This window comes from Theropithecus gelada, chromosome 12 (assembly GCF_003255815.1).
Source record: "Theropithecus gelada isolate Dixy chromosome 12, Tgel_1.0, whole genome shotgun sequence".
NCBI classification, from domain to species: Eukaryota; Metazoa; Chordata; class Mammalia; order Primates; family Cercopithecidae; genus Theropithecus; species Theropithecus gelada.
This window is the reverse complement of record NC_037680.1, coordinates 13,238,764-13,266,271: the sequence shown is the minus strand read 5'-3', so window position 1 is coordinate 13,266,271 and position 27,508 is coordinate 13,238,764. Positions and strand designations below refer to the sequence as shown.

General features: G+C 37.1%; 1 protein-coding gene and 1 non-coding gene across 5 annotated transcripts in view; both read right to left on the bottom strand.

The window, feature by feature from the left end:
* The window catches only part of RAB3GAP1 (RAB3 GTPase activating protein catalytic subunit 1), a 109,761-nt gene that overhangs the window by 21,231 nt on the left and 61,022 nt on the right, over positions 1–27,508 (bottom strand). For all 4 annotated transcript variants that reach the window (XM_025404560.1, XM_025404558.1, XM_025404559.1 and 1 more), the window contains exons 8-17: positions 24,698–24,797; positions 21,387–21,468; positions 19,363–19,431; positions 18,956–19,029; positions 16,326–16,418; positions 15,690–15,859; positions 13,137–13,226; positions 12,094–12,266; positions 10,816–10,870; positions 10,198–10,569 (exon numbers count right to left, since the gene is read on the bottom strand). In XM_025404560.1, the coding sequence (XP_025260345.1) occupies positions 10,198–10,569; positions 10,816–10,870; positions 12,094–12,266; positions 13,137–13,226; positions 15,690–15,859; positions 16,326–16,418; positions 18,956–19,029; positions 19,363–19,431; positions 21,387–21,468; positions 24,698–24,797 (1,278 nt within the window). The remainder of the gene's footprint in view (positions 1–10,197; positions 10,570–10,815; positions 10,871–12,093; positions 12,267–13,136; positions 13,227–15,689; positions 15,860–16,325; positions 16,419–18,955; positions 19,030–19,362; positions 19,432–21,386; positions 21,469–24,697; positions 24,798–27,508) is intronic.
* Positions 9,366–9,493, bottom strand: LOC112636819. Its single transcript, XR_003122292.1, has one exon. It is a non-coding gene; the product is annotated as a small nucleolar RNA SNORA40 (small nucleolar RNA).

The following is a 27,508-nucleotide window of genomic DNA, read 5'->3' as shown; positions in this document are numbered from 1 at the left end:
ATACATTTTCACATATACTGTTTCTGAATATGCCCAAAGCTTTCTTATATACAGGACCCATGGGATCACTGAGAGGGGTCAGGGAATTTTGCAAGTGATGAAAATGAGACGCAGAGATAAAGCGCCTTGCCCAGGATCACCAAGTGGCAAAACTACCAAGCAGCAAACAGAAAAGAGAATCCAGGACATCAGTTTAATGCTGACTTTAAGAATTACTAGCTTGAGGCTGGGCATCATGGCTCAAGCCTGTAATCCCAGCACTTTGGGAGGCTGAGGCAGACAGATCACTTGAGGTCTGGAGTTCAAGCCCAGTCTGGCCAACATGGCGAAACTCCATCTCTACTTAAAAAAAAAAAAAAAAAAAAAAGATACAAAAATTAGCCAGGCATGGTGTATGCCTGTAATCCCAGCTACTCAGGAGGCTGAGGCAGGATAATCGCTTGAACCCAGAAGGTGGAGGTTGCAGTGAGCTGAGATCACGCCACTGCATTCAGGCCTCGGTAACAGAGCAAGACTCCCGTCACACACACACACACACACACACAAAAGAATTACTAGCTTGGTTCCAATCCACTGGCTAAGGACATTTTCTTCTAGCCCTGGCTCTAGTACATTGGGGTAAAGTCTTCAAACTTTTTCTAGCCATGTATTTTATGTTGTGACCTAAGTCTACATAAATGGAACACAGAAGTATGTTTGAATTCTTATGAAGCAACTACATAAAGTCTTATTATTTTTCAGTGAAGAGGCAACTGATTAATGGCATATTTTGAACCAACTTCTAAAGCTTGAAATTACATTGGTTTCAACTGGGATCATTTTGAATTCCAACCATTTCATATAAGTACACTTATAATGATTACAATTCAAATAAAATTAACCTAAAATAAGAAAGTAAAATGGATGAAAATTTTGCCTAGATTTACCTAAAGGCAAAATATAAAAATTAATTTCTAAATACATAAAATGTACATTGAAAGAAGAGTAAGTCAATCCAGATTTAGACTATACATTCAAATGTGAAAATTCAAGCATCTGAAATAAGGGAGGGAGCACAGGCCTTTGAAGAAAAATAAAGCACTAAATTTAAAAAGTATTATTTTTATTTCAGGAAAGCAGCAGCCTCGGCTTCCAAAATAACTTTTTCAGACTGTTTATTAACCCAGTCAAACCAAGGAAACAAATGTACAATTAGCTTATTAAAAACAGGGACTCCAACCTGGGCAATAAAGTAAGACCCTGTCTCTCAAAAAATTAAATAAGTAGCTGGGCATGGTGGTGGGCGCCTATAATTCTAGCTACTTAGGAAGCTGAGGTGGGAGGACCACTTCAGCCTGGGAAATTGAGGCTGCAGTAAGCTATGACTGAGCCACCGCACTTCAGCCTGGGCAACAGAGTGAGACCCTGAGTCAAAAAAAAAGAGGTGGGGGAAGGGACTAGAACTAATTAAAATCTGGAAGGAGAAAGGATACAAAAAAAAAATTAACCTTTGCTGAACACTTACATGCCAAGTGCTTTCAAATATGATATGTGATTTAATCCTGAACAAATTAGAATAATATAAACTATTATTGCTTTTTAAGAATTCAATATTTATTAAACAGATAAAGAAGTAGGGTTTTAAAACTGCAGATGTGTTAGAACAAGATAGAAACACTTGGCCGGGCGCAGTGGCTCACGCCTGTAATCCCAGCACTTTGGGAGGCCGAGACGGGCGGATCACGAGGTCAAGAGATCGAGACCATCCCGGCTAACACGGTGAAACCCCGTCTCTACTAAAAATATAAAAAAAATTAGCCGGGTGTGGTGGTGGGTGCCTGTAGTCCCAGCTACTCGGGAGGCTGAGGCACGAGGATGGCATGAACCCGGGAGGCGGAACTTGCAGTGAGCCGAGATCAAGCCACTACACTCCAGCCTGGGCGACAGAGCGAGACGCCGTCTCAAAAAAAAAAAAAAAAAAAATAAAAACACTTTTTTTTTTTCTTTTTTTTTTTTTTTGAGACAGAGTCTCACTCTGTCGCCCAGGCTGAAGTGCAGTGGCATGATCTCAGCTCACCTGGGTTCAAGCAATTCTCATGTCTCAGTCTCCCCAGTTGCTGGGGTACAGACATGCACCACCATGCCCAGCTAATTTTTGTATTTGTAGTACAGACAGGGTTTCATCATGTTGGCCAGGCTCGTCTTGGTCTCCAGACCTCAGGTGATCCACCTGCCTCGGCCTCCCAGAGTGCCTCCCAGATTACAGGCGTAAGTGACCTCTCCCAGCCCTAAACAACTTTTTAGAAGTATAATCAACATACAATAAAATTTAAAGGCACATTTGATAAATTTTCATATGTGTGTGTTTATACCCCCATGAAATAATCACACAATCAAGATACTGAATATATTCATTACCTCAGAAATTTCCTTATGCCCATTATTTTTGGAATGTCCATTAAGAGTGAATGGATAAACAAACTGTTGTATATCTATGCAAGGGAAAACTACTAAACCTAAAAATGTATGAACTATTGATACATACAGTTGTGAATCTCAAGATAATTATGTTGAAAGAATACACACAAAAAATGTTATTCCATTTGCAAAAAATTCTAGAATATGGAAATTAATCTATTTCTGTGTTTTAAGATGAGAAAAACAAGGCTCAGAAAGGAAACATAGCTTGTACTAGCAATACTGTTAATAAATGGTGATGAAGGATATTAATCCAGTTCTGCTAGATCCTAAAACCCAGGTCTATACAAGACCTCAATACCTACTGCATTCTCCATAGGAAGGTTAGAACAAATATACACTTGGAGTCAGGGGCGATGGCTCAAGCCTGTAATCCCAGCACTTTGGGAGGCCAAGGTGGGCAGATCACTTGAGGTCAGGAGTTCAAGACCAGCCTGGCCAACATGGTGAAATCCCATCTCTATTAAAAATACAAAAATTAGTCAGGCTTAGTGGCAGGCACCTGTAATCCCAGCTACTCAGGAGGCTGAGGCACAAGAATCACTTGAACCCAGCAGGCAGAAGCTGCAGTGAGCCAAGATCACAATCGCACCGCTGCACTCCAGCCTGGGTGACAGAGCGAGACCCTGTCTTCAAAAAAAAAGGAACAAATATGCACTTATATACTTGGTTTCTAGCATTAGAAGATTCTGTTCTAATACTAAAATTTAATCACGAAAAACCTAAATTCTAACTTACTTTTAAAAAGGTATAATAAAGCAAATAGCATAAGGGCTATCAAAAACAGAACAAAAACCAAACCTACTAAATTATACCTGGCAAAGAAACAATATAAGCATGGATAATAAAGTTAACAGAATTCATGTTTCAAATTATTATTTACTTCACTATACCTGGTACTTTACTAAAATTCATAACTATTAAAGCATATTTTCATATACCACAAAAAATCCAAGTTGAGGGATATAATGCAAAGCACACAACTCCCTTTACAAATATTATAATTCATCAACCCATTTCAGAATATAAAGACTAGTTACAAAAACTAAGTAATCCTTGCATCTTGAGGGGCAATAATAGCCACTTATGTAAGAAAATGTCTTCAGAAGAATAATAGCTAAAAATTGTTTATTTTGAATTAGACATTATGTTAATCACTTATCAGGTACCATGTCATTTAAATGATGTAGGAAGTACTATGAACTTATAGTTGAAAAAACTAAGGCAAAGAAAGATAAAACATGTATACCCCAAGTCATACATATGCTAAGTGGCAGAAATGGAATTTGAACTCAGGCAATCTAACTCCACTGACAGTGTTCCTAACTATCATGCTGTGAGCAAATGATATAAGAACTACGTAAAACTAGAATAATTACTAGAGGTTGAGAAGCATGTGTGTGAATGTGTGTGTTCACTGTTAATAAATGGTGATGTAGACCAGCCTGGCCTTCAGAAAAATTCAGAAAAATACAATCTAAAACACTGAGAGACTATTTTTGACCATCATGTTAGCAAAAATTTATATGGTTGGTAATACCAATTGTTTATAAGAAATTAAGGCTGGGTGGCCGGGCGCGGTGGCTCAAGCCTGTTATCCCAGCACTTTGGGAGGCCGAGGCGGGTGGATCACGAGGTCAGGAGATCGAGACTATCCTGGCTAACATGGTGAAACCCCGTCTCTACTAAAAATACAAAAAACTAGCCGGGCGTGGTGGTGGGCGCCTGTAGTCCCAGCTACTTGGGAGGCTGAGGCGGGAGAATGGCGTGAACCCGGGAGGCGGAGCTTGCAGTGAGCCGAGATCAGCCACTGCACTCCAGCCTGGGAGACACAGCGAGACTCCATCTCAAAAAAAAAAAAAAAAAAAAAAAAGAGAAATTGAGGCTGGGCACAGTGGCTCATGCCTATAATCCCAGCACTTTGGGAAACCGAAACAGAGGATCGCTTGAGGTCAGGAGTTTAGGACCAGCCTGGGCAACATAGCAAGACTCCATCTTTACAAAAATTTTAAAAGTGAAAAACTCAGCCTGGCATGATGGTGAGCACTTAATAGTCCCAGCTACTTGGGAGGCTGATGTAGGAGGATCACTTGAGCCCAGCAGGTAAGGCTGCAGTGAGCCATGATCATGCCACTGCATTCCAGCCTAGGCAACAGAATGAGATCCTGGCTCAAAAAAAAAAAAAAAAAAAAAAAAAATCCATAAAACCGTGTGTGTGTGTGTGTTGGTGAGGGGTGGTATGAAGAGAGGTTAGCTAATGGGTACAAACAGAAGGAATAAGTTCTAATGTTCAATAGTAAAGTAAGGTGACTGGCTAACAACAATGTATTGTATATTGCAAAATAACTAGAAGAAAAAACTTGAAATGTTCCCAACACATAAAATGATACACAAGTGACAGATTTATCAATCACTTTGAGGAGGAGGAGGAGAAGGAGGAGGAAGAAGAAAGTGAATAGATAAGCAACAAAATACTTGCAATAAAAGTATCTAAGGACTAATATCTAGAATATATGAAGAATTCCTACAAAGTAATAAGAAAAAAAGACAACTGCTTTTAAAAAAAAAAATAGCCAAAGGCCTTGAACAGGCTTTTCACCAAGAAGATAGACAAATGGGCAATAAGTATATGAAAATCTCTATATGCTTCAGGAAAATGTAAAACCACAAGATCCTACCTCCTACCCTTCAGAAAGGCAAAAATTAAAATGACCAAAAACATCAAGTGTGCAGAAAAGAGTTAACATTGCAGGTCGGAGACTGCCATTCTTAGAAAGACCTGCTTGCAAAGTTGGCCTTTGACTAGCATCTGAGAACCTGGATTTTGAGAAGGTTTCCACCATTCCCAGAACTGATAAAAATGACTCACTATGCCTAAACAGTTTGTGCAAATAATATGGTGTTTGCTGAACACCTGCTTTCTTTATGGGAGTCTAGGATTTTGGTATGGTTAACCCTAAGCTTAAGCAAAGGATGCCTACTTGGCCAGCCCCTACTGATCACTGCTGTGCCTCTAACAAGCTTCCCGGGGAAGACGACATTTCACACATGTGGTCACAATTTGTTGCAACAGGAATTAAATGCACTCTGTGTAACTATACTATGAGAAGCTTTTTGGAAGCTTAAGCCTCTTTTCTTCCAAACTTCATCCCATGTGCCTTTTCTCTTTGCTGATTTTCCTGCAATAAATTTTAGCCATGAGCACGATTACAGGCTAAGTTCTATGAGTCTTCCTAGAAAATCACTAAACCTGGGAATGGTCTTGAGAACCCACCAAATTGGGAGGATTATGTAGAATAACTACACTACTATAAATTGTTGGTGAGAAGGTTAACTAGTTCAACCACTTTGGGAGACTATTTAGATACATCTACTAAAGCCAAAACATATTTGCACCATATAGTCCAACAACTCTACTCTTAGGAATATATCCAAAAGAAAATGAGTGCCTGTGTCTACCAAAAGAAACAAGAATGTTCACAGCAGCTTTATTCATATTAGCCCAAAGTGAAAACAACCCAAATACCCACCAACAGGTGAATGGATAAACAAATTGTGACAAATTCATAGAATAGAGTACTACGAAGTAATAACACATACACAAACACTGAAGCCTGCAACAAGGATGAATCTCAAAAACGGTAGTTAAATAAAAAAGCTCAATGGTATATAATGTATGATTATACAATGAAAGAGTATACAATGTATGATCACATTTATATACAAAAGAGTAAGCAAAGTATGCCATTTAAAAGGTTCAAAAACTGGCAAAACTAACCTATGGTGATTAAAAGTTAGAGAAAGAGTTGCTGGAGGGGAATACTGGACTTCACTATCCAATGCATCTGGCTATTTAATTTAAATAAATTAAAATTAAAAATTTAATTCCTTAGAAACATTAGCCACATTTCAAGCACTCAATAGTTACATTTGGATAATGGCTATTGTATTGAATGGGAAAGACAGAGAATGTAGAGCATTTCCATCTTCACAGAAGGTTTTATTTATCAGCACTGTTCTAGGATGATAGGAATTTTCTATATCTTGATCTGGGAAGTAGTTACATGCATGTATCAATATGAAAAAACTCACCAAGCAGTATACTAAAGATTTGTGTGCTTTTTATTTTCTTATTTTTATTTTTTGAGACAGGGTCTTGCTCTGCTGCCCAGGCTGGAGTGCAATGATGCAATCATAGCTCACTGCAATCCCTGCCTCCCGGACCCAAGCCATCCTCCCACCTGAGCCTCCCGAGTAGCTGGGATTACAGCCATACACCACCACGCTCAGCTAATTTCTGTATTTTTTGTAGAGATGGGGTTTTGTCATGTTCCTCAGTCTGGTCTTTAACTTTTGAGCTTAAGAAATCTGCCCATCTTGGCCTCCCAAAATGCTGGGATTACAGGCGTGAGCTACCATGCCCAGCCAAGATTTGTACACTTTATTATATTAAGTTATAACTCAAAAATTAAGTAAATACATGAACGTATGTTTTTAAAATGACCAGCAGAAAACACATACAATACATATAACTGTAGATTCACATCTAAAATATGAAGAATTCATATAAATCAGTAAGAACAGGAGAGCAACCTAAAAGAAAAATCATAGGTGATTCACAGGAAAGGATGGCTAACATATTAAAAGATGCTCAGGTTCATGAAAATTCAGAAAAATACAATCTAAAACACTGAGAGACTATTTTTGACCATCATGTTAGCAAAAATTTATATGGTTGGTAATACCAATTGTTTATAAGAAATTGAGGCTGAGCATAGTGGCTCATGCCTATAATCCCAGCACTTTGGGAAACCGAAACAGAGGATCGCTTGAGGTCAGGAGTTTAGGACCAGCCTGGGCAACATAGCAAGACTCCATCTTTACAAAAATTTTAAAAGTGAAAAACTCAGCCTGGCACGATGGTGAGCACTTAATAGTCCCAGCTACTTGGGAGGCTGATGTAGGAGGATCACTGGAGCCCAGCCACTGCATTCCAGCCTAGGCAACAGAATGAGATCCTGTCTCAAAAAAAAAAAAAAAAAAAAAAAATCCATAAAACCATGTATTAATATGTACACGCATATATGTATTATACATCAATGCATTGAAACAGGTATAAGAAATATAACCCAAACCAATAATACTTGTTAGTTACTAGTTACTTCAAGGAATGTGAGTCAAAATTAGTGGATGGTGGCTTTCACTTTTTTTTTTTCTTTTTTTTGGGACAGGGTCTTGCTCTGTTGCCTAGGCTGACACAATCACAGTTCACTGCAGCCTCAACCTCCTAAGCTCAACTGATGCTTCCACCTCAGCCTCCCAAGTAGCTGCAACTACAGGTGCATGCTACCCCACCGGGCTAATTTTTTTTTTTTGGTAGACACAGGGTTTCGCCATGTTGCCCAGGCTGGTCTTGAACCCCTGGGCTCAAGCAATCCGCTCCCACCTCGGTCTCCCAAAGTGTCGGGATTACAGGCACTGAGCCACTATACCCAGCCTCTTTCATTTTTACTAGATTACAATTTTCACAATAAAATGTTTTCAGGCCAAGCGCAGTGGCTCATGTCTATAATCCTAGCACTTTGGGAGGTCCAGGCAGGCAGATGGCTTGAGTTCAGGAATTTAAGAACAGCCTGAACAACAGGGTGAAACCTCACCTCTACAAAAACCACAAAAAATTAGCCAGGCATGATGGCATGCACCTGTAGTTCCAGCTACTTGAGAAGCTGTGGTGGGAGGATCGCTTGAGCCCAGGAGGTCAAGGCTGCAGTAAGGCATGGTCATGCCACTGCACTCCCCACCTGGGCGACAAAGAGAGACTCTGAGTCAAAAAAACAAAACAAAACAAAACAAAACCCATAAAAACAACTATTGCTGCTGCTGTTTTTGAGTTATTGCTGTTCTACATCCTAATGGTGTATATGGCGTCAAACTATATTTTTGAGCAGATAAAAGCTAATCATATAATTGAAGGATATTTACTTCTGTTCTCTCTACATATTTTTGGATTTTCTTTTTTCAAATCAATAAATTTTTATTCAAGGAATTCCATGTCGTGATTTCTTCCACTGTCCATCAAGGTCACTTTAGATCCTCTAAAGAGCTGGAGTCAAAAGATTTATCTTCAAGTTAGCCTTTCTAATGAAACTGAGGCTTATTTTAATCCAGTTGTCCTGTTAGCCCATAATTCTTTTATTTTGGCCTCTGTCGTCTCCTTTTAATATGGATATACTGAAAAAGACTTCAAAATTCACCAAGAGTCTTTGGGATCTAATTTCTTCAACCAATTTACTTTAGGGTCCTTTTTACTGTAGGTGATGGATCTGCCTGGTTCTCAATTTGACACCCTAAGCGATCATACTCAAGAATAGTACGGATGTGTGGAATACGCCAATACCTTTAACTCCAGACATCATGTTCTCAAGATAAAAGCCTTTAAAACAAAAAGCCATCATATGTATCAAGTCAACATGAAATTGGAATGCAAAATCAATACTGCTGAGGATTCCCCTCATATCCCATGCTGTTTAACTATCTCTTCGACAGTCCTAGAATCAATTTTTTTTTTTAGTAAGAGACAGGGTCTATCTTTGTTACCCAGGCTGGAGTACAGTGGTGCCATCAAAGCTCAGTGCAGCCTCTAACTTCTGGGCTCAATCCTCCTGCCTCAGCCTCCTCTTTCTGAGTAGCTGCAACTACAGACACATGACCCAATACTCAGCTAATTTTTAAATTTTTGTGGAGATGAGGTGTTTGTTACTTTCTTGCACAAGCTGGTCTTGAACTCCTAGCTTCAAGAAATACTCCCACCTTGCTATGGGGATTGCAGGCTTGAGCCACTGTGCCTGGCCTGGGACCAACCCTTATGGCTATCAGTACTCCCATCAGTTAATTGTGTCAGGTATCATAATATCCCTTCTTATATGTATCAAAACTCATACTGAACAATGAGTTCTGGGTTGCAAAAGAGGATTTATTTTTTGCACCTATTTATAAGTCTTTGTCCACAAGTTAAACAAAAACATACATAAGTGCAGTTGGATTTTCTTTTTTAAACATCTGAGCATTCACCACTCAGTTTAACAAATAATAAACCACCTTATATATGATGAGGTGATCTACTTAAACTTCAAAACATTTCTCAATTACAGAAATGGCAAACCTAAAAACCCCAAAAGTTTACTTAGATTTCTTTAATCTTTAAACATAGACTTTGTTCAAGCTTTTAAAAATCCTTGATTAAATCAAGACCACATTTATCTATGTCATTGGGAAATCTTTACCTTTAGTTTCTTTAAACATAGTCTATATGTTTATTTTTAGACATAAACTTTTTTTTTTTCTTCTGAGACCAAGTCTCGCTCTGTTGCCCAGGCTGGAGTGCAGTGGCGCGATCTTGGCTCACTGCAACCTCCGACTGCTGGCTTCAAATGATTCTCCTGCCTCAGCCTCCCCAGTAGCTGGAAATACAGGTGTGCACCACTGCGCCCAGCTAATTTTTGTACTTTTAGTAGAGACGGGGTTTCACCATGTTGGCCAGACTTGTCTTGAACTCCTGACCTCAGGTGATCTGCCCACTGCGGCCTCCCTAAGTGCTAGGATTACAGGCGTAAGCCACCGCACCTGGCCTAAACATAGACTTTTTAGAGAATTTTCCTTACCCCAAGCCCTATCTTCTACCAGGATGAAGTTATATAAACCATAAAATAAATTAAAATGGAAAGAACTAGTGCATCCTACCTGGGTTACTGGAATGTAGAGAGGTTCTCCATTATGCAGCAGTGTAAGTTTCCCATGCTGATAGAGCCGTCCTTCCGGCCTTAAATTTGCCATCTCCTTAGGTCCTCCTTTCTTGCCACTCTCTTGTCCATTTCCTTTAAGTTCTTCAGTATCACTTAGGCATTCAAAAAATTCTTCTTCGCTGTCACTCCAGGAATCCCAAGATTTTCCTACCTCTCCCTTGTCCTTATCTGTTTCTTTTAGATCATCTGGCCCCAAATGGTCTCCTGCTTTTCCAGCATCCCCTGGATATATATTAGTGACATTATCTGAAGCACTTGTCTTTTTCCCCTCATCACGTGCCTTCTTTCTTTCAATACAACAATTTAACATCTTAAGAAAAGAGAAATAACATTTATAGTTGAATTAGTTACAGAAAAATAAAAATCTACCTACTGCTTGAATATTTAATTTTCACTCTCCACTTCTCAGGACATTGTGAACTGCAGTGACTACTGACTATAGATAACCTACAGCAGCACCATGAGAACATCATGTAACCCATTATCACATTTAGTATTAGAATAATCTCTGACTAAATCAAGACCACATTTATCTATGTCATTGAGAAATCTTTACCTGTAGTTTCTGATGCAGTAAACAACACCTCAGATCTGGGGGTCCACTTGCTAATCTATCAAATAAAGTAAGGAGAAAAGACAGCTTAGTTTTAGTAAAATTGCTTCAGATATGATTATTTTCTATACTACCATAATTTTTAGCTATATTGATAAGAAATCAAAACTAGATTTCCACACGTAAGTGAATTCCAGAGGGGGAGCACATAGAATTAAAAGATGAAAATTTATTTTACACTCCTAGTCCACAAATCACCAACAGCAAATATAACAGATACTTCAAAACATAACAGCAAATTAGTGATAGTTTTCAGGCCAATAAAAACTCAAAATGAGAAAAAGTCCCTGAACCCCCTTCTAGGAAGTACTAGCACACAGTATTTCACACCATACAAAATAAATCAGTTTGTGTATTCAGTACTAAATTCTTACAGTGGATTCTCACTGTAAAAACCACGATCTCCACCTGTATTTCAATAGGACCTCAGACTGTCTCTAGTTCTAGGTTCCTCTAGACCACTAGGTTCCCAGCAATCAGCCAGAGGCACTCTCTCACATTCAACATGCTTCTGGGTCTGTAAAACGTTCCAGAGCAAACTGTCTAGAACCAAGAGAGAATCCAGCTAAGCAGAGATTGGAAAATGATATAAATGTTTTTGGATCAGTAATCATTTTATATTGCTCATAATCATGATTCTCCTATCTTAGCATGGGTAGATGAGCACTAAACTATGCAATATCAACCTATGTGCTAATGAAAATGTTCTGTTTGATTAAGTAAAATGTCAATTACAAAATGCAGGTTTATTACAAAAGACTTTGAAAATACATAAAAGTATAAAGAACAAAATAAAAATATAATTTCACACTGGAAAAAACTGATAGCATTTCATGTTATTTATAATCTTTTTCCTGTACAAATATAGCAACATAATTAAAAGCACTTTGTATATGTATTAGTATATTATACTTTATTAGAAACAATATGAACATCTGTTATTAAAGATTCTTGGGGAAAAAATTGTAATCAATCTGTAATTTTCTATTATAGAGATACAGTACAAGTTATTTATTCTTTTATGTTTGATATTTAGGTTTTGCCTTTTTTTCTATTATATTAATAAATTTGCTGCAGTGAACACCTCTAACATAAATCATGTCTAAGCGTCTTGCCACTTTCTTAGGGCAGATTTCCTAGAAGAGGGAAAAATAGGTCAAAAGTCAAATGTCTGCTAACAAACAAAATCCTATCTAAACAACTGAAAATTGAAATTATTACCCTGGAATTAGAAAGTTGTTTTCCCATCGGAAACGCATTTCAAGAACAAATTCCTGCCAGAGGTGTGCCACTCCTTTCAACCCTCCATGGTAAAAATTGATCATACAGAGACACAAAGCCAATTTGTATGTTAAACTGTCAGATGGTGCAGACTTGAACTGATTGTAGAGATTCTAAATTTAACGAAACAGAAACAAAGCAAACTTGTTACCAAAATATTTTACACATATAATTGAAGAGTTCATAGGGAGAGATTTTAGTTCTAAAATTAACCTATCCCACCTAAACTAGGCATTATCAAATGTCTAATACACTACTGCATAAACTATTCTTAGGCAGTCCCACATTTTCAAGATTTCTACTAAGATTAAAAACATAAAGCTATAGTTTAATGAAGCTAAAGTTGTAGCTTTCAATTTCTTCTGTGGAATCTCTAGGAAATATTCCAAATTTCATGTGTTGTTTTAAAAATCTTTTAATTACAAAATGAGCATGTCTAAACAAACAAATATCATAACTGTCTAAACTGAAAATGTAAAAAGCCTTTGCTTTTTTCTCTCACCTCATGAAATCTACTTTTCAACAATAACTGTAAAGTTTGACATATATCTACTCTTGTCATTTAAATTCTTCCACTTCTTAATTTTTCAAAGACTAAACAAAGAGACCATGAAAATTTACCTAATTTTACACATTTTACTTCATTAAAGAGTTTTCCATTTACTAACTAGTTTTAAAATATAGAAAAGAATCTGTTGAAAAACATAAATTTAATGATTTCACCAAAACTCTACAATGAGAGAAATCCTACAGCTGTGTAGAGTATATTCATGCTATTTTTTCATTGTTTCCAGAAAAATTCTTGCTACTCAAAATGTGTATCTGTGCTAGTTATCTAGGTGGAAACCATGATCTCCCATCCAAAATTCCCAAGGTGATTTTTAAAATAAAAAGATATTAAGCTATTAAACTAGAAATATATAGAACCTCTAGAAATTCAGTGCATTTAAAACATTTTAATATTGAACCCCAAATCAACTTACATAGTCTTCACTCTCTGATGGAGGATAATTATTATCTGTTGAAGTAGTTACATCTAGTGGTTTCTCAGAAACAGCATCAGGGAATAAGAACTTGAAGGAAAGGAAAAAAACAATCGTGTTTTAGACCACATTTCCTATTTTGTTGACTTTTATAACTCATATAGACATTATTTAACTTTTTAATGGTTTTGCTGCTCTAACAATAGAAATGTTCCAGTTGTAATGGCCAGTTTGTTCTACAATCTCAATTTTTTTCTATTTTTCCTTGAAAATACACAAGGTTTCAGTGACTAGCCAATTTTAGAAATTAGAATTTTTTTCTTAAAAGTAATCACTTGATTCTGTAAGCTGAATGGTGCAAAAGCAAAATCTCATCACTGTGACTTCATGCTCATCCAAGGCCATTACATTTTTTTAGAGTTACTACTATTTAAAAAACAAAACCATAAAAGACAATTTAAAAACACCCATGTACTCATGAGGATCTGAAGAGTTATATCATCCACAGGCTTTCATATATAGACTACTAAGAGATGATATTCAAAACCCACAATTTTATTTTATGATACCCCTGGAAAGTAAGAAGCAGTCTAAACCTATAATAACCGACGTACCTTTTCCATGTGGTTTCTGTTTATATGTACGTGTAGGAGTGGTCAAAACAATCCAGTGTACATGACAACTAAGCTACATGATTTGAATAACATTCTTTAAGAATACAGTCTTGCCGGGCGCGGTGGCTCAAGCCTGTAATCCCAGCACTTTGGGAGGCCGAGACAGGCGGATCACGAGGTCAGGAGATCGAGACCATCCTGGCTAACACGGTGAAACCCCGTCTCTACTAAGAAATACAAAAAACTAGCCGGGCGAGGTGGCAGGCGCCTGTAGTCCCAACTACTCGGGAGGCTGAGGCCGGAGAATGGCGTGAACCCGGGAGGTGGAGCTTGCAGTGAGCTGAGATCCGGCCACTGCACTCCAGCCTGGGCTACAGAGCGAGACTCCGTCTCAAAAAAAAAAAAAAAAAAAAAAAAAGAATACAGTCTTAAAAAGGAGGCTCTCTACAGAAATTTATTTATAGTCCTTTTACCACTGTTCTTCTCAATTGTTTTGTGGTATTGCTGATTAGTAATTCCTCTCACTATGTATACTTTGCCACATATTATAGAACATGTCCAACACTTTTAAAAATTAGATGACCTACTATGTGCCAAGTGCCAGTACCAGGCACAATTACCAGCATTGTCCTATTCTCATACAACTGTTTGAGCTAAGTATCACTGCCCACATCTTACGACGTACAAGCTAAAAAGTTGGCTGAGAGTTTTGTTCAGACAAATGGTAGATAAGATTAACATTAAGTTTCCAAGTACAGTTTTCTTTTCAACACTTTTCTTGAAGGTTTTTCCCAATGCACAAATTTCCAGGAATATGATTTTAACCACAATTACAGTAAAAATAGCTATCATTTATCAAAGGCCCATATATGCCAGGCAGTGTCACAGAAGATCCTGTAATCCTCACAGCAATCTCGCAAGGCTTTGTTAGCCAGATTTTATAGATGAGGAAACTGAAGTGACTTATTCAAAGTCACGCAGTAAGTCATGCAGACATTAAACCATGGTGTGGATGCCCCCAGGCTGGGGCCATTCCATCCTGTTATACCTAGGAGCCACCTTAGCCCTCTACTTATCTCCCTCTCATTCTCACTAAAAGCTTTCTCTCAACTACTGTCAAAGCAACCTTTCAAAAATATAATTCTGGGGCCAGGTGCAGTGGCTCACGCCTGTAATTCCAGCAGTTTGGGAGGCCGAGGCGGGCGGATTATGAGGTCAGGAGATCAAGACCATCCTGGCTAACACGGTGAAACCCCATCTCTACTAAAAAAATACAAAAAATTAGCCAGGCATGGTGGCACGCAACTGTAGTTCCAGCTACTAGGGAGGCTGAGGCAGGAAAATCGCTTGAACCCAGGAGGTGGAGGTTGCAGTGAGCCGAGACGCGCAACTGCACTCCAGTCTGGGTGACAGAGCGAGACTTCATCTCAAAAAAAAAAGAAAAAAAAATTCTAATCATTTTGATCTTCTACTTAAACTGCAAGATAAAAGCCAGTGCTTCAGCATGGCAGGTTATCTACTACTTTCTCCAGCCTCAACCCTGGTCACGCTCTGGGAAGCACCCTACAAAATGTCAACTGTTCAGCATGCTCTCAAACCTCTGCTATTCCTCTGCTTCTAAAGCCTTCTTTTCATCAAGATTCAGCTCAAATGTCCCTCTTCATGAAGCCTTCCCTGATTCCCACTGCCCAGACAGGGACAAATGCACCTCTGCTGTGCTCTCTCACAGCCCCCTTGCCAGATTTCTCACGTGCAACATGGTATCATAAGTACTATTTACTTTCCTTCTCACCACTAAACTAGTAGGAATTTTCTATATGTGGTAACTGTTTCACTCATTTTATATTCCAAAGTCACTGTCTACCACATAGAAGGAGCTGAATATATAATGAATAAATGATTCTGCAGATAGACCTATAAAGACAGAACATTTAATTACCAGGAGAATAGTATTGAGGACATCATTATTTAGCGGTGACTCCTCTACACCTCTGTGTTTTCGGATTTTCTTCTTTGCAGTGTGTACCATATTTGAAACTGATAATTTATGAATTGGAACTGATGCCGGCTCTGTCAATTTTGACAAAGCATGAGTTATATCAGCAGTTTCTAAAAAAAGAACAGAAATAAATATAAATTATATTGCCAACCTTAGCAGGTGAAAGTGATGAACAAATTGATGATTGTATAGAATATTTTACTCATTCTTTTTACTAGTGTTACATGGTCTTGGAATTATAAAATATTAATATACACATTCAGCTTTATGTGCAAGCATGAGTGACAATGGTGTCACACAAATTATTTCTCCCCAGGAGACTTCAAAATTTAACCTCTAAAACTCTACTTTTCAAAATATTTTACATTTTTGGTGGAAAGAACTTATTAAATGCCCTTAATGTCTTAACAAGCACTGGGTATAGCCTGGAAAGGAACTGTAGCTGTCTAGTCCATCAAAACTTGATTCTCCAACTTAATTCAAAATGAGAAAATAGATGAAAAGTTGCTGAAAAATGTGCCAAGGAAAAAGAGGAAGACATCTGAAGGTAATGTTAAAAAAAAAAATGTAGGTTACCTTTGCCTTCTTCCTCAAATGCGGATCGTCCAAGAATCTCATCAGTTGACTCCTTTCGACGGCAAATTTTAAAAAATTCAGTGACAAAATCACCTATGTAGGAAAAAAGTTATCATTTTTGACACTTAAGTGAAAACACAAAATCAGTCCTATAAATTAAAGTATGTTTTCCACAAAAGCTATTAACTAAGATATGGTAGAAAGTAAAACCATTCAGTTTTTCCATTGAAAAAGGCAAGAATTTAATCCTATATCAAAGGTAGCCTTGTTCTTTTCTTTCTCTCCATGTCCCAGGATATTTAAAAAGCTTTTCCTTAGAATTCCTTCTAGAAGGAAAGAAAAAAATAATTGTACCTAATAGTACTTACTATATGCCTCAATGAGACCCAGCATCCATCTGTCATTAAGTTACATAAGTAACAAGAACTTACTCCAGGTATGTAGTAATCTTTCCCCAACTGCTACACTACTAGAATCTAAATCCATTAATAAATAAAATTAAGAAGAAACACTAAAGATATGTTTCTAGAGGATTAGGAAATCATGTAGGATAAATATATCTCAGTTTCTGCTACATATTAATGGTATTCTTTCTGTCATTATTATTATTTTTGAGACAGAGTCCTACTCAGTCGCCCACGCTGGAGTGCAGTGGCACAATCATGGCTCACTGCAGCCTTGACCTCCCAGGCTCAGGTGATCCTCCCACCTCAGCCTCCTGGGTAGGCTGGGACTGCAGGTGTGCATCACCATGCCCAGCTAATTTTTGTATTTTTTGTAGAGACGAGGTTTTGCCATGTTGCCAACGCTGGACTCAAACTCCTGGGCTCAAGCAATCCGCCTGCCTCAGCCTCTCAAAGTGCCGGGATTATAGGCATGAGCCATTGCACCCAGCTGTCTGTCATTATTATAAAAAGAGGTAAAGTGATTTGAATCTTCTAAAGAGCAACAATGTTTACACAAATAAATGAATGCTTGACAAATACTATCAGTACTAAGATACATCAAGTACATCTAAATTTTATAATTCACCAACTAATTCTGAATTAACCCATAACTTTTTGGGGGCTTCCTCAGAAAGGTAGGAAAAGTCTATAATCTAGTCATACAAAATATTATAAGAAGTAAGGTAAGATCATGGAACATTAAACTAAAATGAGAATACTTTCAATTCTGAGATCCTCAGCAAATATCACAGAGTCACAAAATGAGGAATAATAATGTTACTAAGAAGCAACTTAGTACGTAAACATAATATGTAGTAATTCAATGATTAAACAACAGAAAGCATTTACTGTTCATTTACTATAACAAAGGCACTGTTAAATGTGATATATATACATGCACACAGGTACATAATCTCATTTGATCCTCCCAATAACCCTATGAAGTAAGTACTAATGTTATCTCTATTTTACTTATGAGGACTCTGGGGCTTAAAAAGATTAAGAAACTTGACCAATGTGGTCAATCTAGGATTTGAACTGAGGTCTGTCCAACTGTAAAACTCTTGACATTGACTCTACACTGTTGCCCTAAAACCCCAGACAAATTCGCCAATGGTGGACTTATACATTATACATCTTTGTTTTCGCTATTATATAGTTAGCACAAATGGCAACTACTAATCAGCATTTGACAAATAGCATATGAATGATAAAGAGCCCAAGAAAACAATGCTTTAGAGAAATGCATCATTACTGTCATAATAAATATTTGGTAACTCCATCAGTTAAATGGTAATATATCAAGTGATAGGGAGTTAAGGTAGCATAGATGAACATTAAAAAAAGGAGAAAATATTATGTGTACTAAATATAAGGAGGAAAAAGATGACAAGGCACATTGAGGAGATGGGTTCAAAAGACTTCATGAAAGAGATACACCTAAAAAAAGAGAAGGGGACGAATCCCAGACATAAGATACAATAATAGTATCTGAATAGCAATTAATATTTTTCAAAGTACTTCCATTTATGTTATTTCACTTGATCCCTCAAATAACCTTGTGAGGTGTATAAGATTATTCACATTTCTTTTCCCGTATCAGAAATAGGCTGCAGATGTGACACAACTCTACAGAAGGGCTCTAATGTGCACTATCAAAAACAGTGCTCTTCGGGCTGGGTGTGGTGGCTCACTCCTGTAATGCCAGCATCTTGGGAGGCCGAGGCGGGTGGATCACGAGGTCAGGAGATCAAAACCATCCTGGTTAACATGGTGAAACCCCGTCTCTACTAAAAACACAAAAAATTAGCGGGCGTGGGGGTTGGCGCCTGTAATCCCAGCTACTCGGGAGGCTGAGCAGGAGAATGGCGTGAACCCGGGAGGCGGAGCTTGCAGTGAGCTGAGATGGCGCCACAGCACTCCAGCCTAAGTGACAGAGTGAGACTCCGTCTCAAAAACAAAACAAAAAAAAGAGCGTCAGAAAAATAAAGCTGAGATAATGAGAAAATAATGGAGAATTTGCTGGCACTATTCAAAAAAGGATTCACTGCTATTGGCAATGATTGTTTTCCTACATGGTGTTAACTGAGGAGGTGACAAAGTATAAGGAATGTATGCAGTGTTTCTGATTTGGAAGTTAAGCAGATCAGTGGTATTTCAGGAATGGAGCATAATATACCTTACCTAGCAAACACTGAGGATTCTCAGCTTTTCGAACTCTAACAGACCAATGCGGAGCTTGAATAGGATCCAAATCACTAAAACGCAAACCAATAAACATAAGATCCTAATTATGACAATCTGCAAGATTCATGAACTTATTAAAATGCAGTCTAATGAAAACATAGAAGGACAAGCAATCCATTTAGCCTCCCTTAAACTTACTCTTATCCAGATACAAAGAGCCATTTGGATAAGTTTTTAAAAAATAACATCATAAGAAATCAAAGTCCTTAGACAATAAAACACAAAAGGGAACACTAAAATCAAAAGAAAACAATAAAAAATGCACATAAAAATTACTAGCAATTTGAGAGTTATTCTACTGAAGTTTTTTAATCTCATTGTATTACTACTCTTAACATACTTACGAATAAACATCATTATCCACAATGATCCCTTCAGTCAGATGAGGCCATGTAGTAGCTAAATGGAGTTCACTAAAGTAAAACATAAAATACAACCAAAAGCTTTAATACTGACTCAGCAATTATATTTAATACTTCTAGAAAACTATTCCAAGAAAACAAAAGTATGTTACAGTGGCATTATTTATAATACAACAAACTGGAAACAACTTATTTAGCAAATGGTAGCACATCCTTATGAAGTTAATGTTTTGCAAACATTAATCTCATTATACATAATAGTCAAAAAGCATAAATAACCCACCAACTAATGAATGGATAAACAAAATGTGGCATATCCATACAATGGTATATTTACAGTCATAAAAAGCACAGAAGTACCTTAATTCCCCCTTATCCACAGCCTCACTTTCTGCAGTTTTAGTTACCCTAAATCAACTGCAGTCTGAAAATATTAAGTGAAAAATTCCAGAAAAAAAAATCCATAAATTTAAAATTGCATGTTGTTCTGAGTAACATGGTGAAATCTTCTGCCATCCCACCGCAGTAGGTGAATCATCCCTTTGTCCAGTGTATCTACACTGTCTATGCTATCTGCCCTGTTATTCACTTACTAACTGTCTTGGTGATCAGAGAGATCACAAGAAGAATGTGCATGGTACAATGAGATATACTGAGAGAGATAGATCACATTCACATAACTTTTATTAAGGTATATTGTTATAGCTGTTCTATGTTATTATTAGTTATTATTGTCAATCTCTTACTGTGCCTAATTTATATTTATTTTATGTATTTATTTATTTTGTATTACTACATCACCTGGAAATCTTACTGTGCCAAATTTATAAATTAAATTTTACTACTTATATGTATGCATAGGAAAAAACAATGTATTTAGTGTGTGGTACTGTCCATGGTTTCAGTCATCCACCGGGGATCTTGCAACATACCAGCTGTGGATAAGGGGTGACCACTATACTGATTCATGCTACAAGATGGACAAACCTTGAAAACATGCTAATTAAAAGAAGTGAGACACAAAGAAAGCCACATGTCTCATGATTCCATTTATACAAAATGTCCAGAATAGGTAAATTCAAAGAGACAGAAAGTATATCAGTATTTGCCTAGAGTCAGAGGGCTGAGAAGACTAGGGGGAAATGATGGCTAAGAGGTGAAGAATTTCTTTTTAAGGTTATGAAAATGTTCTGGAATTAGATGATTATGATGGTTGCACAGCTCTGTAAATATTAAAAACCATTGAATTGTACACTTTTAAATAGCGAATTTTATGGCAGGTAAATTATATCTCAAGTTTCAAAAATGTTATAGATCAGGAGTTGGCAAACATTTTCTATAAAGAGCCAGAGAGTAAGTATCTTAGGCTTTGTGAACCATGTACAGTCTGTTTTATTTTTTTTCTTTTATAACCTTTAAAAATGTGAACAACATCCTGACTTCACTGACCATACAAAAACAGGCTAATGGCCAGATCTGGCCCAAAGGACACAGTTTGCTGAATTACAGATGAATATTAAATCTCAGAAAGTTTTCATGTAAAATTATAAAATAAAGAAAGCAAATGTAGGTCTTTCTTTCTTTTTTTGAGACGGAGTCTTGCTCTGTTGCCCAGGTTGGAGTGCAGTGGTGTGATCTTAGCTCACTGCAACCTCTGCCTGCCAGGTTCAAGTGATTCTTGTGCCTCAACCTCTTGAGTAGTTGGGATTACAGGTGTGCGCAACCACACCCATTTAATTTTTATATTCTTTCATAGAGACGGGGTTTCGCCACGTTGGTCAGGCTGGTCTTTAATACCTGACCTCAGGAGTCGCCCACTGCAGCCTCCCAAAGTGCTAGGATTACAGGCATGAGCCTGTGCCTGGCCCAGGTGTACATCTTTCTTTATTTCCAGTACTACATTCATCCCAGCAGGCTATAGCATCATAAAGCACAGTAAAATCAATATCAATATAAATTTGAAGTAAAATATTCCCACAATTCAAATGACAGGTTGAAATTCTCACCTAATAGGATCTTCGCAGGCACCAAATGGTAACTTGCCAAACTCCAAACCTCCAACTTCTCCTCCTACAAGGGCATCTATGTCTAAACAAAAGAAATATTTTTCCATCATTTGGGAAAAAATACAGAAGAGTCTATTCTAGTTCAGCCCTTTGGAATATTATAGCTTTAAAAGTGTCTACAAGAGAACACATATAGCAAGTTAGCAAGTTAGAGCAAGTTACAGCATACGTAGTCTAACAAATATTTGACTTCCCCAGAGAACGTTATAGTAAAAGGGCACACTTATTTCCTATTTATCCAATATTTCATTCAGGCCATGTATTTTAAATTTTGCCCTTCTCAAATATTCCTTAAATATTACTCAAGAGAATATTACTTCTGTAATTTTTTTGCATTTTAAAAGAATGTAATTAATATAATCCAAAAAGAGTATCCAAGTATTTAAAAATCTATTCAGCAACTACATTAATCAGTTTTGCTGTCAGTAATTTCTGAATAGGAAATTAGTACATTTGTCATCATTAATAACATTATATTTTGGTTGACAGTAAATGGAAATATATAAGATCAGAAAAGAACCTCCTTTCCATTATGAATGGCACACTAGACTAGAAGAGAACTTAGAAGGTAAATCATTCCTCTTAGTTCTGTGTCTCCTGAGGAAGTAATAAGCATTTCTAAAAGTCATCAAAAGAATTTTTTTCTCTTTGAAATAATACAAATTGTGATGTTTAATTATTCACATTACACAAGGATTTCCTAAAATTAAAGCCTACTGAGTTAAGAAAACTTCCCATATTTGCTAAAATCACATCTGATATTTATCTACATCCTAAGTAAATGATTTAAAATTAGTCATCAAATATGAATCAATTACTTGATTCGGTAAATTTTCTCAAGTCAATTCCATTTTTCCAGCTAAAGAATGCTTATAATAAGAAAGATCACAATGACTAGCATTGTTACAAGTGAGTTTGTAAAAGTTCAAAATTACGACCACATTTTTATAAATTAGTAAATTAAAAATTACTAAAATATAACTGTTTTAGCTGAATTAAAAAGGGAGAAGCAACTCGTGGAATGAAAAGCGTATTGGGCTTGGAGTTTGACTAGTGTTTGTACGCAAACTTTATCACATGGTGACCATATGACTTTAAGCCACTCACGTGAGTTCTTTAAAAAACTTACAATCTAAGAAACTTACATCTCTAAGAAGGATAATAATACATGTCTTGGGCCGGGCACAATGGCTCAAACCTCTAATTCCAGCACTTTGGGAAGCTGGGGAGGGTGGATCACCTGAGGTCAGGAGTTCGAGATCAACCTGGCCAACATGGTGAAACCCCATATCTACTAAAAAATACAAAAATTATCCAGGCATGGTGGCGCATACCTGTACTCAGGAGGCTGAGGCTGAGGCAGGAGAATCGCTTGAACCCAGGAGGCAGAGGTTGCAGTGAGCCGAGATCATGCCACTGCACTCCAGCCTGGGTGACAGAGCAAGACTCTCTCAAAAAACAAAAGATAATAATAATAATTGTCTCATAGGTAAGTGAAAATTATACAAAATAGGATATAAAATATGAAAAGCACAGTGTCTTGTCCATATTATATTACATGTTCAGTCCCTTTCCCCTTATAAAGGAAAATGTTAAGAATTTATATGACTTTCAACTTACTGAGGGAGAAGGTTAATATTTTTAATCCCCATTTTAAAAACTTGACAATAGAAGATTAACAAAGACCTTATTGGCAATCTTATAATGCTAAGGTTCTAACTCTTGGGCTTCTTCACAGATCATGAGCAGAACACACTACCTCAGGAAAGCTTTAAAACTGCTTTGTAAGAGAGTAGCCTTGGGGGAAAAAAAAAGTAAGATAAGAATGGAAACTTCTAACTAGATGTATACTATAACTTGTCCAGTGGGTACTGTTATCTGGGAACTAAAATCACCAACACAAACATTTGCGTGTTTCTTCTGATATAAATCTAAAGCTTAGCTTTTATTTCTCTGTTGTAGTTTAGATACGGTCCTTTCATAGTGTACATTAGAGTTGCAAATTATTTTGTGATATATAAAATAAAATAGTAGTAGTACATATAACTGCCAAAAGCTAAGGATATATTACATTAAAAAAAAATTTTTTTTTGAGACAGAGTCTCACTCTGTCACCTAGGCTGGAGTACAGTGGTACAATGTCGGCTCACTGCAACCTCCACCTCCCAGGTTCAAGGGATTCTTCTGCCTCCGCCTCCCGAGTAGCTGGGATTACAGGCTCCTGCCACTGCACCTGGCTAATTTTTGTATTTTTAGTAGAGACAAGGTTTCACCATGTTGGCCAGGCTGGTCTTGAACTCCTGACCTCAGGTGATCTGCCTGCCTTGGCTTCCCAAAGTGCTGGGATTACAGGTGTGAGTCACCATGCCTGGCCTGTATTATATTAATTTTTATATCATCTCATGCCTACCAATTATTTTCAATCCTATAACTAGCCAACTACTTAGAACAAAAATAAACAATAAAGAATATTAGTTTATTTTATTTCTCTTTAGGGGAAGGTAGATTAAAAAATGTTTTCAAGCTAGTGAAATTCTTGTATTTTATAAGTTTGTGTTATATTCCTTATTAGATGGGCTTCAATATAATCAAACATATGAAAGAAACACCCATGAATCAAAATGTTAATTAGGACATATGTCCATGAAACTGAGGTAATGTGTTGTTCATATTGCTGTCCTTAGCACTGCCTAGTCTATTACAGGTTAATAATTAATAATTGTTGAATGAATCTGTTTATCAAGGGTAAGCAGGCAAATTGATTTTGATTATATTTCTATAACATACAAGTTAATTATTATTTTCCCCTACATATATTTTTCTTCTCTGCTTTCCTTGTTTAGCCCCCTTTCTTGAAACAATACCCTCTTTAAAGTTTTTTGCATGTCTGTTCTCATTTTATGAGGGTGAGCTGAGAACAGCTCTGCTCTTATAATAGTCTAAAAACAGACATGTTAATCATTCGCTACATTTATGGCATATGATGTGCCACAGCAAGGGGTGCCTTATATAAGGCTTTTAAAGACAGATTGTCAAACATAGAGTATTACTATCTCTAGAAAACCCACAGTTTTTCTTTAAGAGAAAAAAAATGATAAGGGCAATGAAAGCAACAATATTACATTTAAAATGAATCACAAATATTTCTAATGTAAAACACTTGAAACTCTTGTTAAGTAATTGTAATTTCTGAATGTATCTTCTTTCCCATTTATATTCAGTAAGTTAAATATAGTTCTAAATGCTCTCACCTGGAGGTTGCTGAGGCCAAAAATACTGTTGCCAATCTTGAAGTACATAGGTAAATCGAATAGCAATACTAACTGGAGGCAATGGAGTTAAAGGACATCCCTAGGAAATACATGCAAAGACAATATCATGTAAATGCTGGTACCCTTTCGTATTAATTCAACATCAAAATTTCAAACTTATGGAACGGATTAATACTACCTTTAGGAAACCTGGATTTTCAGATTCTAGTCTTAAACAACAGGGTGCATATTCTAGTTATTAAAAACATGATATGCTAGCCATTCGAAAGGAAAAATAAGTCACTGAAGTCATTAGAGCCACAGATGCAAAACTTAGGAAATCCTTTTCACAGAAGAAATTTTCACAGTCCAAAAGCTCAAGAAGTGGATCAGGGATGAACAAGAGGAAAGATCCTATACCAAGCAACAGTACTGGCAATTGTGAGACCGGGTTTTAAAAAATGGAAAAGTAAACTTTCCAAAGAATCACTGTATTTTTGTCCACATATTTGTGTGTACAGAAGGATTTCCATAATTTCTGCATACTGCTTCCACAAATGTTTTCATTTGATGTAGCTAAAAAAAGTTTCTAAAACAATGCCATAGCTTTAAAATAAAGCTGTTTAAACTGTTATTAGAAAAAGAGATATTACATTCTATTAAGCAAAATGTTCTTTAAAGTATCTTTTACTGTTTTAATCATAAAACACCATTTCTTACTATTCACTTCAGACATATTAAATGTGAAAAAAAGGTGATTCATTTTTCAAATAAGTAAAAGTATTAGAAAAGTATAAGACTTGGTTTGGGGAGAGAATGTCTCTTCTTTCTTTTAAATGAAAATAAACTCAAATGAAAGCCAGCCTTGAATATTTAACCAAAATTTCAGACTAAGAGAAATGACTGCTCACTCACACAAAATAGATTAACGAATCAGTTAACAAAAGAAAACTTAGATTTATCTGTCAATTCATGAAAAATCACAAAACCTAATACTGTCATTTAAACATCCTATGACCTCAGCTTTCCTTCACAATGCTTAATCTGAACTAATATAAAATAGGACTTAAATATGCATAGGAATCACCTAGGGAACTTGTGAAATGCAGATTCAATACTCTTCTGCATATCTAACCAGTTTCCAGATGCTGCTGTTCAGGAGACTACACTTTGAGTAGCAAAGGAATACATGACATTTACATTTAGCTCAGCAGCAGCATCTATAAATGTCACTAGTAGCTTTAAGAACACAAACTCAGTCTGAAGTCACAAGAGTAGATAGCTGCTCCCAAAAAACTGAATTCAGTTTTGGGCTCCTGTGCCCAACAGCAAGGTGAGATTTTGGCTGGTCAGTGTATCAACTTTTTAGTCATGTCCAGATATCAAATGAGCATTCACCTATAATAAGGAGTAAATGTTCTAGAAGCCATAACAAGGCCACTTTGACACATAACCTCTGATCCAGTCACACAGATAAATACAAAAACAGATTCCCAGAAAGAAAGAATTAGGGCCAGGCATGGTGGCTCACGCCTGTAATCCCAGCACTTTGGGAGGCCAAGGCGGGTGGATCATTTGAAGTCAGGAGTTTGAGACCATCCTGGCCAACATGGTGAAACCCCATCTCTACTAAAAATACAAAAACTAGCCGGGCAGTAGTGATGTGTGCCTGTAATCCCAGCTGTTTGGAAGGCTGAGGCAGGAGAATCGCTTGATCCCAGGAGGCAGAGGTTGCAGTGCCTCACCACTGCAGTCCAGCCTGGATGATAGAGTGAGACCCCATCTCAAAAAAAAAAAGAAAAGAAAGAAAAGAAAAGAAGAGAAGAGAAGAGAAAAGAGAAGAGAAGAGAAAAGAAAAGAAGGGAGGGAGGGAGGAAAGGAAAGGAAGAAAGGAGAGAGAGAGAGAGAAAGAAAGAGAGAGAGAGTAAGAAAGAAGGAAGGAGGGAGGGAAGGAGGGAGGGAGGGAGGGAAAGAACGAAGGAAGGAAAGAAGGAAGGAAGGAGGGAGGGAGGGAGGGAGGGAGGAAGGAAGGAAGGAAGGAAGGAAGGAAGGAAGGAAGGAAGGAAGGAAGGAAGGATGGATTAGGATGAAAAATGATGGAAATATCTTTGTGGACCCTGGAGGATAACTGGGGTTCAAGGCACATGCCTTAAGGTATGGAAGGCAGCACTGACAATCTAGGATGAAACCAAAAGGGCTCAGTCCAGAATGAGGACATTGCAAGACTCTCTGCTTAAGCCAGACATTGGGACAGGTCACTCCTGCTTGGCACAACGGCTTTATTGGAAGGTATGGGACTGGGGGCTATTGTGTGAAGGGAAAAAACCCTCACCTGCATGTGGTGAGCAAGCAACCCAAGATTCTAAGACCAGTTGTCAAAACCCCAACATTACTACAGAGCAAGAGACTCCAAACACTATTTTAAGACCTAGTTCTGAAATATTCTGCAGGTAGGGAGTAACCATAAAACCACAAAATCACTAGAGAGGATGGATGGGAGTGAACATTAAAAATTTAAAATGAAACTCATTCAAAATGAGCCTACAAACTAAACTTCTCAAAACATAAAAAAGTAGTTCTAAAAGAGACAAACATCCAAATCAACAGTCATAATATAATACCATAAAATGTAAAGAACATCTCAAGAACTAAGAATGTCTAAACTGAAAAAGAAAAGACGATGAAGTTATGAGAGTTTTCAAATATTTACAGGATTAAACTTAAGCGCCCAAACCAGCTCTTAAGTTCAATTTTCTCAAATCAATTTTGAGAGATGTTTCTTATCAAAAAAATAAGTTTTAGGTTTGTCAG